The sequence below is a fragment of the Haemaphysalis longicornis genome, unplaced genomic scaffold (assembly GCF_048455015.1).
Source record: "Haemaphysalis longicornis isolate Haplotype H1 unplaced genomic scaffold, Haemaphysalis longicornis Haplotype H1 scaffold_7, whole genome shotgun sequence".
NCBI classification, from domain to species: Eukaryota; Metazoa; Arthropoda; class Arachnida; order Ixodida; family Ixodidae; genus Haemaphysalis; species Haemaphysalis longicornis.
In genome coordinates, this window is record NW_027526422.1 from 105,366,055 (window position 1) to 105,381,186 (window position 15,132).

The 15,132-nt window shown below is 45.8% G+C and overlaps 1 protein-coding gene across 1 annotated transcript in view; it reads left to right on the forward strand.

Annotated features, from left to right (window-relative positions):
• The first annotated feature begins 14,942 nt into the window (after nucleotides 1–14,942).
• LOC144144757 (solute carrier family 13 member 2-like) overlaps nucleotides 14,943–15,132 on the forward strand; it is a 71,645-nt gene continuing 71,455 nt past the window's right edge. Inside the window, exon 1 of the mRNA XM_077676268.1 lies at nucleotides 14,943–15,080. Coding sequence (XP_077532394.1) covers nucleotides 14,952–15,080 — 129 coding nt within the window. The 5' untranslated portion in view covers nucleotides 14,943–14,951. The remainder of the gene's footprint in view (nucleotides 15,081–15,132) is intronic.

Consider the following 15,132-nt stretch of genomic DNA (forward strand, 5'->3'; position numbering starts at 1 on the left):
TTGGAGGAGTATCAAGTTGACCGGCAGTCGGCGTCTTGGCCAACCAGCATTCTGCCTATTGTCTCGCACTGATCCGGTGAGAAAAAGATCGAACCCTTAACTTACATTTGCTCTTTCCGAATACAGTTGTTTCATGCAACAAGAAGCGGTGTGTTTGGAATTTGTATTGCTTGGTGGTTTGAATGGCCGGGCACCACGGTTGATGAAGTAAACGGGATATGACGTGGGATTGCCTGCTTTGATGCACATGAGGAACTCGATAGCCCCTCATGTACACAACCCGCGTGCCGAAAGATTTTACAGCGAGAATGGTTATGGCTAGGGTTGAGTAAAGATTGAAGATGTTCGTTTCTCCGAAGTCTGGCGCCGATCAGGAACCCAGTAGCCCGGGCTCCAGTTGACTTGGCAGGAGGCTCTAAGCGTCCATTACGAGAAAGCTTCGCGTTGAACCATCGTCGTCCTTAGACGGACGGGTGCACTATTTTTTAGATTCGACGCTGAGAGCATCTCTTGGTTGGTTGGTTCCAAAAAAATGGCTCGTACCCACTCAGGGGGATTGGCCAGTAAATGGGCGCTAACTAAGAGAAGAGGAAAAACTGGAATTTAGATTAAAAGAAGAAAAGTGAATAAATACAGGAAAAAGGTGAGTATAAACGGGAATAAAAAGATAATAAGCAAACTGCCAGAAAATGAGGTGCGGTAGCAGACAGAGCTCACCAACTACAAAATCAACACAAATGAATAAGGAAAGGATAGGCCGAAGGACAATCGTGGAAAGTACGTAAGAAAATTAAATAAAGAAGGTTCGGCAGCATCTCTTGTCGGCGGCCCTGTCCTTCCTGCGTGCGTGCGTCCGTCGTCGTCGTCGTCGTCGGCGTCCGCACTCTCCTCCACTCACCCCCTCTCCTCTCCGATAGCGAACACTCTCTCGCGAGGGGCATTGGATTGTATTCGATTGGATTGGCTTGGCTTGGCTTGGATTAGATTAGAGTGGATTGTGTTGGATTGTGTTGCGTCATAGCCGCGGCAGACGCACTGGCGCCGGCGGGTGCCCAGGTGAGAGCGAACACTCTCTCTCAACATCTGCGGGTGTGCGGCCCGGCGCGCTCTCACTCCGCCGGTGGCCGGCGCTGCGCGCGGTGCTGCGCATGTGCAGTACTCTCTCTCTCTCCGCGGTATCCCCTCCGGCCGCGCTGCGCATATAACCGGTGTGCCGCTCTCCGGCGGCCTTTCGGTGGACGGTTGCTCTCCACTTGCGCTTGAACCCCCCTCAGCGTCGCATCACACCAGGGTTCCCGCGAGAGAAGGTGAGCGTAATTTTTTATTCCCTTGCACAACCTCCGTTATCTCCATCAGCGTCGTCAGCCTTGTTCCCCCTTGTGTGGGTGTACCCACGTTAGGGATGAATAAAAAATGGGGTTTAATGGTGTTCGCGTGGAGAATGTGCTCTAAACACCGAAGACGATGAAGAAGGGGCCTGCACGCGCCGATGAAGGCTGGTATTGGTATCTTTTCACCTGCACTTGACTGGGCATTTTCTTTGCGGCTACCCAATTTCACAAAAATATTCTTGGCAGAATTTTTGGCGATTGCCCTTGCTATTAGAAAACTCAATGAAGACAATTCGAAAGTGATTATTGTGACGGACTCGCTTTCAGTCTGCTCCACCCTATCTAATCCAAGATTTACCCCTCTAAGCCGAACGCTCTCGATGCTCCTACAACCCTATGTATAAGAAATCCGCCTGGTCTGGGTTCCAGGACACAGGGGTATCCACCTTAATGAAACCGCTGATAATCTGACAGGTGTGGCATTGAATGGACCGCTGGTTGATGCTGTGCCCCCCATAGCCCAAGTTGTTGCATCCCGGTTTCGCAGGTATAGCTCGTTGGACAGCCTGCACCCAGACAGTATCTCTGGATGCCCCGAAATTGAGCACCTCCGGTATGCGTGGAAGAGTGATGTTGTGCAGTCGCGATTGTGCGAGGTCACATTGACCAGCTTTCGCTGCTGAGTGCCCAATTTGAATTTCTACCTTCACCGTGCACGCATAGCGCCTTCGGCCCAATGCGAGTTTTGTCAAGAGGAGGAGACAATCGAACATTTCCCGCTGTCTTGCCGGCGGTTCTCCGATATCCGAAATCGATTCCTGAAGGTTCCCCTCCGGCGCTTGGGTCTTTCCTTGTCTGTATCGAATTTACTGTCATTTGGGGCATCGAGTTTAGGTTTCTACCACGGGGATGTTTGTCGCGCCCTTCACGCTTTTATTTCACAATCCGGTCGCCTACCCTGTTAAAAGACACTTCGTACTTTCTTTCTCTGGTACGTGTAGTATCTGTTTTTACTTCAGTATGTTATAGTTTTTTTTCCCCTCAAAATTGCCAACATCACTTCCCTCACACTCCACAGCTCTATTTTACCCTTAGTTTGAATTCTTGACCAGTTTCCCAATCTGACTTGGCCAATCCCCCAGAGTGGGTACGCGCCACTGATTTTTGGTTCCATCCAACCAACCAGCCAACCTCGTGACGCCGACGCCATAGTCGTGTCTCTAAAGCCGTGTGTCCCCGTTTCTGCGAAGGACAGAGCTGAGCGCATTCCATCCCAGCCTTCTTCACCCTGTGCGGAAAGCGGACGACCTTGGAAGCAGGGCCAACTTTCAAGAAGACCCTGGTACTTCCTGACACTCTTCGCACGTGAAGCAGATAACACATCGTATTGAAATCTGTCGCTTTTCGCATATTGTTCAGGTCCTCTACCCCTAATCCTGATATAGGAATTCTGTGCCCAGTAGCAATATAGAGAGTGCCGACCTGCTCTAAGAAGGGAACTGTGCTGCCTTCCCATAGCGCTAACCAGTCCCTCGCTGAGGATGCGGCACTGCTTCCCCGAGCGCGATGTGTGATTAAGGGTGATGCAGTCTCGCCTATCCCTTCCACTAAGGAACGTCTCAGGCTTGAGAGTAACCTGTTAGGAAGCAATCATTGTCTGTATCTGTGGTTTAGGCCACATGGTATAGGACGAAGTAGGATCACGTCAACCAACTCGTGGATAGCTCTTCCACTTGCTTTCGAAGCCTCTTCAGTTAATTAGCTGTTCAAAGTAAGCACCCTTAGCACGCATTATTTCGGATAAGCAGTTTTTCTAGGGGGAATTATGAGAGGTCCAACAATGCAGTAAAAACGAAATGAGGAAAGAAAATACTGCAGAAATGCAGCGATTTATCACTATTGCGTAGCATTCTTATGCCGCCTGTCCTGAGTGTGAGTTTTTTCCAGCCAGGTATTTGTTTTTTCTAAATCCTGTTTGACTAATTATCTCCAATAACGCTAATATAACGATTACGCGTGAAAGTTTCGCGAAATCTTCATTATTGTGGAAGTAGAGGGCGTTACACGGTTCACCATTTTCCGTAAATATTTCAAAATTTTCTATTTTTTTTATAGTTTTTCAAACGTTTGTTTGACCGATTATGTCCATTTACGCCATTAAAACGATGGCAGGCAAAACTTTCGCGAAATTTGCATTATTGTAGAAATGTCATGCGTTGTACATTTTTATAGTTTCCGTAATCTTTAAATATTTTTCTTATTTCTTCGTTTTTCGAATTTCATTCGACCAATTATGCCTATTTACGCTATTATAAAGGTTACAGGAACTTTTGCGAAATATGCATTATTGTGGAAATGGCATGCATTATACGTTTTGGCATTTTCCGTATTTTTCATATATTTTTCTTATTTTTGGGTTTTTCAAAATTTCGTCCGACAGATTATCTCCATTTATATTATTCTAACGATTGCATTTGGAACTTTCGCGAAATGTGCATTATTGTGAAAATGCAGGGCGTTACACGGTTCGCCATTTTCCGTAATTATTTTATACATTTTTTTTTTAATTTTTCGAAATTTTTTTCGACCAGGTATCTCCGTTTACGTTATTATAACGATTCCAGGTGGAACTTTCGGGACATCTGCTTTACTGTGGAAATTCAGGGCGTTACATGGTTCTGGCTATGGGGGTACTGGGCAAAGAATGTTACGCATTAAAATGATAATGTTGCGGCGTGCAGAAATTCTCTGAGCCGAACATTACTGATTCATTTCGTGCTGCAACATGGTCGAAGCGGACGCCAAGTAGCAGGTACTGATTCGCGCCAAGCACCCCAACCCAAACGTTAGGCCTACGGACTGCGCACCCGAAAGTTGCTGCGGGTATTCTAGAAAAGTGTTGCGTACCTCAGAGTAGCACATACCCGTATCTGGGATACCCAAACCAAAGAATCGATCACGAGAAAGCTGTTCGAACTAAGCGCGCTTAGCACACATTATTTTGCAGAAACAATTTTTTTAGGTGGCATCATGAATGGCCCTACAATGCAGTAAAAACAAAATCAGGAAAAAAAACGTTCCTGTTGCGGTGCGAGGAAATTCTCTGAGCCGGACATTACTTATTCCTTTCCTGCGCCTAGTTAGTGGTGTGTGCTTGCTTTTTACATTCGTCGCACGGTACCTGTTTTGTATTACATTTGTCGTAAGGTACCTGCTTTGTATAACCAATAAACGTTTCACTACCTTAAATAAACTTTCCATTTTTACGGTTGCCAAAACTGAGAGGACTAAAAGTCGATGCTGTAAAGACCACTTTCGCCCAAATTTGCTCTTGCGACATGCTGACCGTGAAGGCAGCGTTGAAGCAGTTTTCGTTTGGCATGCAGGCAGTTTCTTTCTGTGCTTTGGCGGTGCTGGGACTGTAAAACGAATGGTACACATTACTAGTGCGCAGCTCTTACGCGTCCGCTGCTGTGCTTCGGCGGCTTCCACGGCGTCGTAAACGAGCGAACGATGTGAACCTGGAAGACTGACAGAAAATAGGGGAACGGAGTGTCGCGAATTTGTGAAGGGGAGGGCGGTTTGTCGATGCGGCGCGAGACGCTCCTACGAAAGTGTGAGGGGGAGGGAAACATGCTGGGCCCACGCCAGACGCGTGTGAAAACCGCCCTCGCGTCAGTGGCGCCGGAGAACCATGAAAGCAAACGTCGTGTTCACGGAGCAAGATAAACGGAGCAAGATATCTTGCTCCGTGGTCTTGTTTTTTCAAGTACGTGAAAAGCACAGAAGTCCAGAGGAAGCTGCGTGCTGCATGTTCATTGGCCCTGCGTGTCCTTCGTCATCCTCGTTGCGGGGCTCGTACGAAACACGTGACACGTACGCGGGAGGTTCAAACACGATTGAACACAGCATCCTCCACTGCGCCGACCCGCGGCGAGATAACGGCAGAGTATCGCGCGCCGCTGTGCGTTCACTGATCACGTGATAACTTCGTGAGACACAGCACGCATGCGCCTTGGCCGAGAAATGTGCACTTCGCGCGGCCCACAAATTTCGTATTCGGCCGTATCGTAACCGCCACACATTTTTTTCATCACTTAGTTGTTACCGCCAGCAGAGTGTAACATGAACTTCCAGAACTGCCCAAAGATGTATAAAGTGGTAACACAGTTCATCACCTTCACGCGCGTTCTCGGCTGGTTTCGATGCATGTACAGCCACACAGAGGTTATTATGCAGGTATACAATTGTGACGAGAGCCTAATAAGACCTGAGTAGAATTCATATGAGGTAATCTTTCAATTTTCACAGCGCAACTGTTTGTGGTACAGTGGTGATCTCGCTAAGGGTGAACACAGGAGCGCGTGGCAGCCGGTACTATCAGAGCAGCCTACCGTGCCCAGCGCGAACCATAACGCATGCGCTGTGCGTGCCGAGCGATATTTTGTTTTCAGCGCGCGCATCGCGTCATCGGAGCGTATGCTCGTCAGTTGCTATGTTGCGTCTCGTCTGCTAATGGTACTTTGCTTTGATCCGCGATTCCTGGATCCTTGCATGGAAACGCTCAAATATGAAACTGTAAAGGATGATAGTTTTCTCCCGTACCTATTCGTATATTGAATGAAAGTCGTAGTTCCTGCGCCACATTTGAGTGACCACCTTCGAAGCCTTGAATTGCGTGCTTCTATGTGCATTTGAAGGACTTTTTGTAAGCACTTGCAAAAAATAAAGTGCTGTAAAATCTGCGTGATCCTTTGATTGAGTCTGGTTGAAACATGCGGGCGAGTTACGCTCCTGTGCCGAAACCATTGTATTGGAGCTAAAGAACGAATTACCGCTCCCACGGAAACAATTTGCATGGGGATTTTAGTTTCTACACATTCATACAGTGGCTGATAGCTCCACCGCTACACGCGCGATAAACATAGCAGACGACGCGCAGACGCTCCGATGACGCTGTGTGCGCGCTGAAAGCATAGTCTCGCTCGGCACGCAGAGCGCATGCTTGATGGTTCGCGCTGGGCATGGTAGGCGGCTCTGATAGTAACGGCGGCCACGCGCTCCCGTGTTCACCCTTAGCGAGATCACCACTGTACGTTCTCTGAATTCGTAGCCGCAAAGGTACATGTGAGAACAAAAACTGGGCGACCTTCGACTTCAATTCCCTCATAATGTTTAGAAAAGCAGTTGGTTACTCCGCTTTCAAGAACAGATTGACATTTGAAAGTAGCGGCATGGCCATAGACTGGTGCGATTTGCCATTGGAAGCATTTTGATCACGCCACAAAATTTTTATTCTATGGATGCGAGATAAAAGGCAGCATTTTTTTTTCTTCAACTGTGATATTATGTCGAACGACCTTGCTCGTAGCTCTGCTCCTTTAATAGTCGCTCAGGTTGCGCAATGCACAATAGATCCCTAATCATTTTGTTGATAACAGCTTTAGACAAGCTCCAGCCCTCTGATCCTTCAGTGCTGCTGCTCTTATTGAAGAAACTTGCTTTTGTTCATTTTCAAATTCAGTTTACTCGCAAGCAATCAGCTCACCAAATGTCCGAGCTTTTTTCGGCTTACTAGATATTGGCCGAAGTTGTTTGTGAATCCCTTTCGTTGGCGGTTGAGCAGTGACTCTAAAATGCATAAACTCTGCTTTTGCACTTCGGCCTTGGTATGTAGACAATAATGTACTCTGCGCGTACTGTTAGGAGTGACGTCCATTGTTGCTTTTATTACGTCTAGGTGACCAAGAATCGTAGTAGCGATGGAGAAACCGAAGCAAAGCTACTTGAGGAGGGCCTGGCCACTCATCTTCGTCATCGCGGTGCCGCTCCTCCTGCTTCCCTTGCCTTTATACACCCAGAACAAGGCAAGGCATTTTACGCACAAGGAAACGCTTTGGATAGCAACAGAAGCACACCGCTAAATGTCATAAAAGATTGTTAGGAAGTCGCAAAAGAACGCAACAAATCCTTGGTAGCTGTACGTCGGCGAAGGCTTTCCAGTTCAAACAGTTTTAGGCAGAGTAAGTGCGTCGCCGTCTCATCCAGAAAATCGAAGGAGCTCCTTCATAGATTCATTTTCGGTATTCTCTATATCGTTTCACTGATGATGTCCTGTAGCGCAAAATAATGCTTCCAATATTAGTTGTGTCTCTGGGGTAATAGTGTTTTCAGCACCTCCAGCGGGCTAGCAAAGGCTTGTTTCTTAAAATTACACATATATTTATTTTCTTTTCGTGACCTTTTAAGCCATAGCTATCCATTCAAATACGAAAGTGTGCCCTAGGTTCCAGTGTTCCGGTATTACCCATATCATTTCATGTTGCTTTCCTGTAGCGCAAAATTACTGTTTTCGATAACCGTCGTGTTTTTGAGGACAAAAAAATGTTTTCAGCTCTTCTTATCAGAGTGAGCTCGCTACCAAGGGCTTGTTTCTCAAATTACGCAAATTTCTATTTTCTTTTCATGTGAGTTGAAACTAGCGCTATCTATTCAGATAAGCACATGTGCCTTAGGTTGCGCCAAATTTAAACAGCCATGCCTTCTTTGGAAGTGCAGAGGTCCTCTGAAAGCTTTACTACGAAAACGTTCCTTTGCTAGGTTTCGAAACCAACCACCCAGCCGGCGTCCGCAAATGCCGTATCTGAAACCACGGGACCTCTCTTAAAGTACCGAACGACTTTGATAAGGAGGGCCGGTTTGTGATACGTGGTGTAGTAGCCCTTGATAGTCCTGAGCGGTAGTAAGCGAAACATGTGACATGCGATAAGCCGTGTCGTTTTTATGGGTAATATGGGACCGGGAGTCACATATGCGAACTGGAGTATGATGCGTTTCGGCGACGATTTCCGCGGCACCTTTAAAATCGTAGTCAATGTAATATCCATTGTCGGTAGATGTGTCGACTTTGGAAGGGCGTGTTTCGAGAGCTACAATGGCGGTATTCTCGCCGTTTCGCTTTGACCGGTGGTCGCACCGCGAGCAGAGCGGTACCCTAGGTGGCAGCTGGCAGCGGTTCCTAGGGCACCTTCGGTGGCTAGAGGACCTAACGATTCCCCAGCCGCCGTAGCTGGCAGTGCCGCTCACCGCTCCAGATAAATAAATAAATAAATAAATAAATAAAAAGTAAAGAAGATAAATAAAAAATAAAAAGAGAAAAAAGCACACACACACACACACACACACACACACATATATATATATATATATATATATATATATATATATATATATATATATATATATATATATATATATATATATATATATATATATATATATATATAGCAAGTCTCTTTGCTGAAACGTTGGCAACAATCGTGCCTTTACCTTGGTCAAAGTTTTCTTTTCTTATATATATATATATATATAAATCTAGAGAAAGATAAACTCACAAAGCGCGCAGAAATAGTATAAGTAAAGAGTCGGATACACAGCAAGAACAATAACAAACAATGTTTACTTACGTAGCGGCAATGGGACTTGCCTTCATCAGAGTAAAGTTACATGATTATGGTGTCGCAAACATTGAACACATTTCTTATATAGGTTTGCATAAAACTGTAAGAAGGAATGGAAAATGTTTCGCAAATGGAGAGTGTGCATACAGTCAGGCTACGCCTACGTTACAACATCAACCAAAAAAAAAAAAAAAAAAGGGGGGGGGGGAGCAAGAGAGAGAAAAAGGGGTCGTGTTAACAATGCAGCGTTCAAGGTTGCACCATGACGGGTCAACGTATGCCGCGCGGGTTGCAAGTTCAGACAATGGGGGAAAATGGTCAACCGCGGTTTGTAAAGAAAGGGAAGAGTATACAGCAAGGTATTCAGTGGCTGGGGAGACTGGTTCTAGGGAAAGCGAAGATGGGTGTGCCCCCCGCGGATGAAGAGAATAGATAGGGTGCACAAAAGAGCATTTCACAGAAGCTAGCAATCGAACAGGAAATAGGTAGGGTCACAAAAGGTTAAACATGAATAGATCACAAAGAGTTAAACATTCTTAAGTGGTGGTGGGAACGAGGCCTCCTTCTCCCGGACAAATGGCATTGTTGAGCCGCATTAAGCTAACAAAGCTGCTGTATTAGGAGAGTTTCTGCGAATTCTGATGGCAAACTCGAGGGTAGGAATAATGAACATAGTTATAAAAATATGAAGCCGCTAAGTTTATTCGAGGGATAAGCACGTTAATTTTCCGTAACTTTCATTAATTCCAAGTGTGGCTGACCCAAACTTATAAATGAGATAAGATTCCCGAACCTCGCGGTCGTGGTGCGTTTTGAAGGCGGATTCTAAAATCGTTGCTTTAAGATGATCAAATGCATGCCCGGGACTGTTCACATGTCTTGACAGGGGCAAATAAGGGCAGCTTTTTGCATGAGAGCGGTGATTATTGAACCGTATTCGGAAGGGCGTTTCAGTTTGGCCGATATATTGTTGCCCACAAACAGTGCACTCTAGAAGATATACGACATTAGCGGAGTCACAGTTAAAGTTACCTTTTATATTTACGTAGTAGTCAGAAGCCGTGCTGGTGGCGCGCTGTGTAGTGGTCATGTGTGGGCATACTTTACATCGGGGTTTATTGCAGGGCATGCAGCCAGTAGTTGCCGGTCGGTTGATACGAGAGTTAGTAAGAAAGTCCCCTAAATTCTTATTACGCCGGTAGACAACGCGTGGTGGTTCGGGGAATATGCTTTTTAAGCGGTCACTTTGCATTAGGATATTGTGATGTTTTTTTAGCACGGTTGACACTCTTGGAGCGGAGGATGAGTGGGTTAAAACTAAGTTAGTTTGCGGGTTCCCGTTCGGGGCTTTTTTCTTACAGATTTCGTTACGGTCTGATTGGTTGGCTCGCACAATAGCGTCGTCGATAACTTTTTCCGGGTATTTTTTATTCAGGAGGGAGGTCTTGAGTTCTCGACAGTTTGAGTCAAAGTCGGCTTGGTTTGAGCAAATTCTCCTAAATCGGTGGGCTTGGCTGTAAGGTATTGCTGTCTTGCAGTGTCTGACATGGCTACTTCGGAAGTGCAAATACTGCCGCGTGTCTGTCGGTTTTCTATACAGTTTAGTTTGAAGCCGACCTAAAACTAAACTGTATAGAAAACTGTATTGAAACTAAACTGTATAGAAAACCGACAGACACGCGGCAGTATTTGCACTTCCGAAGTAGCCATGTCAGACACTGCAAGACAGCAATACCTTACAGCCAAGCCCACCGATTTAGGAGAATTTGCTCAAACCAAGCCGACTTTGACTCAAACTGTCGAGAACTCAAGACCTCCCTCCTGAATAAAAAATACCCGGAAAAAGTTATCGACGACGCTATTGTGCGAGCCAACCAATTAGACCGTAACGAAATCTGTAAGAAAAAAGCCCCGAACGGGAACCCGCAAACTAACTTAGTTTTAACCCACTCATCCTCCGCTCCAAGAGTGTCAACCGTGCTAAAAAAACATCACAATATCCTAATGCAAAGTGACCGCTTAAAAAGCATATTCCCCGAACCACCACGCGTTGTCTACCGGCGTAATAAGAATTTAGGGGACTTTCTTACTAACTCTCGTATCAACCGACCGGCAACTACTGGCTGCATGCCCTGCAATAAACCCCGATGTAAAGTATGCCCACACATGACCACTACACAGCGCGCCACCAGCACGGCTTCTGACTACTACGTAAATATAAAAGGTAACTTTAACTGTGACTCCGCTAATGTCGTATATCTTCTAGAGTGCACTGTTTGTGGGCAACAATATATCGGCCAAACTGAAACGCCCTTCCGAATACGGTTCAATAATCACCGCTCTCATGCAAAAAGCTGCCCTTATTTGCCCCTGTCAAGACATGTGAACAGTCCCGGGCATGCATTTGATCATCTTAAAGCAACGATTTTAGAATCCGCCTTCAAAACGCACCACGACCGCGAGGTTCGGGAATCTTATCTCATTTATAAGTTTGGGTCAGCCACACTTGGAATTAATGAAAGTTACGGAAAATTAACGTGCTTATCCCTCGAATAAACTTAGCGGCTTCATATTTTTATAACTATGTTCATTATTCCTACCCTCGAGTTTGCCATCAGAATTCGCAGAAACTCTCCTAATACAGCAGCTTTGTTAGCTTAATGCGGCTCAACAATGCCATTTGTCCGGGAGAAGGAGGCCTCGTTCCCACCACCACTTAAGAATGTTTAACTCTTTGTGATCTATTCATGTTTAACCTTTTGTGACCCTACCTATTTCCTGTTCGATTGCTAGCTTCTGTGAAATGCTCTTTTGTGCACCCTATCTATTCTCTTCATCCGCGGGGGGCACACCCATCTTCGCTTTCCCTAGAACCAGTCTCCCCAGCCACTGAATACCTTGCTGTATACTCTTCCCTTTCTTTACAAACCGCGGTTGACCATTTTCCCCCATTGTCTGAACTTGCAACCCGCGCGGCATACGTTGACCCGTCATGGTGCAACCTTGAACGCTGCATTGTTAACACGACCCCTTTTTCTCTCTCTTGCTCCCCCCCCCCCTTTTTTTTTTTTTTTTTGGTTGATGTTGTAACGTAGGCGTAGCCTGACTGTATGCACACTCTCCATTTGCGAAACATTTTCCATCCCTTCTTACAGTTTTATGCAAACCTATATAAGAAATGTGTTCAATGTTTGCGACACCATAATCATGTAACTTTACTCTGATGAAGGCAAGTCCCATTGCCGCTACGTAAGTAAACATTGTTTGTTATTGTTCTTGCTGTGTATCCGACTCTTTACTTATACTATATATATATATATATATATATATATATATATATATAGTCTGAAAAGATAAAAACTCACACACAGCGCGACAAAAATAAGGTTAGTAGAGACAGAGACAAACGAGCAAGACGTAGAAAATAAAAATAAGTTTACTGACGTTTCAGGGAGAGGACTCCCTTTCTTCAGAGTGCAGAAAGGGAGTCCTCAGAAAGGGCAGAAGCAGAAGCAGAAAGGGACTCCCTTTCTTCAGAGTACTCTGAAGAAAGGGAGTCCTTATTTTTCTTTTCTACGTCTTTCTCGTTTGTCTCTATCTCTACTAACCTTATATATATATATATATATATATATATATATATATATATATATATATATATATATATATATATATATATAGAAGGGGCGGCTCGGTGGAAGTCGTCGTCACGATTCGTCGTCCTAGCGAAACCAAGCAGGCAGCGAGCCGAGGAGACGGAGGAAGAACGAGCCGCACGCCTCGACAAGTGTCGTAATCGTACAGGGAACCAAGCTAAACAATAACATTAACCGCACATCTCGCTCACACACCCACGCATACCTTAGGTAAGACACAGATAGTTTTTTCGGCAGGGTAAAGACGGCGCAATGGCATTAAGCTGTGCGTTGAGCGAGCCAGTTTGATCGTTTAGAAGCTGCCAAACTTCAAGCCGCGATGGTTGACGTGCCGTACGGCACATGTGGATGGGTCTCATGCGAGGGCAGCTTTTGTATGGATTAAATATCTTGATTACATAATCTTGATTAAATAATATGGATTAAATAACATTGCTAACGTAGACCTGTGACGTCTCCGGATTTGGTAGTCCTTTATAGGCCATGATTGCCGACTAACGAGTTGTACTCACTGTGAACCAAGGTTTTGCGCTAGACACGAATTTGATAAGTCAGGCGTAAGACTCGAAAAGCCTGGGGTAACCAATGTGTAGAGCTTCAGTGAGGCCAGCGCTGAGCGCGGGGAAGGGAATGACAGTAGTGAGGGGTTTCGGGCGTAGTAGAACCAGAGTCCTTCAATGCTTTACTGGTCACGAAACTTCGGCGCTCGCTTCATATAGGGACCGCGCGCGCCACTACAGGCGCCACCGCCGCACGAAGGTCATCCAGCCGCCGCGTGTGCGGTGTATTGGCCAGCTCTTGGCGTGCAAACGCTCGCTGCTTTTGGTGTCTGCGCGCTGATTTAAGTGTGTTTTTTTTTTCGTAGTGGTTAGCGATGAATAGTCTAGTTATTCTGTTTATCACCTGCCTTCAATGGGGTTTTATTTTTCGAAGTAAGTTACCGTAGACTTCGGCCGCAAACGGCAACGGCTTCTGTGTGCTCTGGCACAAGCGCTGCGCCGTCGTGTTTACGGATTTTTAAATCAATATTGCTTCTTTTCTTAAAGCAAAGTTGTAAATACCACACATACGGTAGCTGTGTAGTCACGGACTGCTACGGGCCTATCGATAATACAATAAAAAAACTGAAAGAAACCAAGTACGCATCGTTCAGACTACACTTAATGAATCCGTTGATTGCTCTAGAATGCACAGAACGCTAAAAGAGATAGCCCAATAGTATTGTCGTTTCGATGAGTGGGTACATACTTGAGAACATCTAAAAACGCTGCAGAAACACGAAGGATCAAAACACGAAGAGATATATGTTGCACCATGTGTTTCTTCTTCCACACTTTGCAATCCTTGCAAAAACAGGAAGCGAAAAAAGAACAATAAAACTGATTTCATCACACGCAACAAAAAATTTCAATGTTACGAAGGGAGACAAAAGAGCGTGGTACAGTGTACAAAAATTTATTTTTTCGCGCTGCGATGTGCAGTACACGGAGGAAACAGAATATTGCCACGTAGCCAAGAACGACGCAAAGCTTTTCTGAACGCAGCGAGCTAGCGATCTCCTGCACTACAAAAAATTAGAATGAAACACAAACGTCTAAGAAGCAGTCCGTAGTGTGACGTGAACAGATGAACGTCGATGAAGTGAGTTGCGGGGCGTTTGCTATGCATGCATTACTCTTGGAACGTTATTAATTGAAGGACTCTGGAGCATTGTTATCAATAATTGAAGTTATTGTTATTGAAGTTACGAAGACATTGTTATTATTAATTAATAGTTATTAATTGAAGCATTGAAGGACTCTGGTAGAACGAAGCTTAGAACGAGCTTAGAACAAGTTGCGCATGTCACCACGCACCGCGCCTGCGTAATGAGGGAGCGGAGCGGAAAGCTTGCCCGTTGCTCCGCAGAGAATTGTGTGCACGTAGGTTCGCGAATTCCGTGATCACCAATGCCCCGCAGACAAGTTGATCGCTGAGGATGTGGTTTGCAGCACAGCATCCTTTTATTTTCTTTGAATGTTTATACGGCGTTAAAAATTTGAAGAAACTTTAAAGAAACGGCTTCAAAAAATACTGTATATTAACAATAAATTTGCGTTGTTACCTTGTGGGCTATCGCGGTCTGGCGCCGCTTTGTCGCCTTAGAGTCGCTGCGGTAAGGGCGCCTTGAGGCTCGGACATTTGAAATAACTTCGGGTCCCTCCGTTCCGGGCCCTGGCAAGGTACCGTGACGACTTCGAACCGCGCCGCTGGACCAAGTAAACGGTGTGACCTAGTTGGCGCATGCACTTTTGGGCGGGGCACTTCGACGTAGCAAGTGCATTGGAATTTTTACATACGGTGTTCATCAAATCTTTAAAAAACAAAAAAATACAAATGTTTCCAATGTTTTTCGTTCAGGTCCTTGTTCACATTTCGTAGCACGCAAATATCTCTTCGAAACAGGTAAGCGGGAGCCGATAGCCAATGCCCCTCTGTTGCAGGCCGGCCTGTGCGCGTACGCGATGATCTGGATGGGCTGCTACTGGACGGCCGAGCCCATCTCCCTGGCGGCGACGTCGCTCATGCCGCTCGTGCTTTTCCCTTTCTTCGGCATTCTCAGCACCGGCGCCACCGCCAGCGCGTACTTCGACGTGAGTGGCCCTCCCTCATATCTGTCTACGTAGTCACACGCCGCATCAGGGA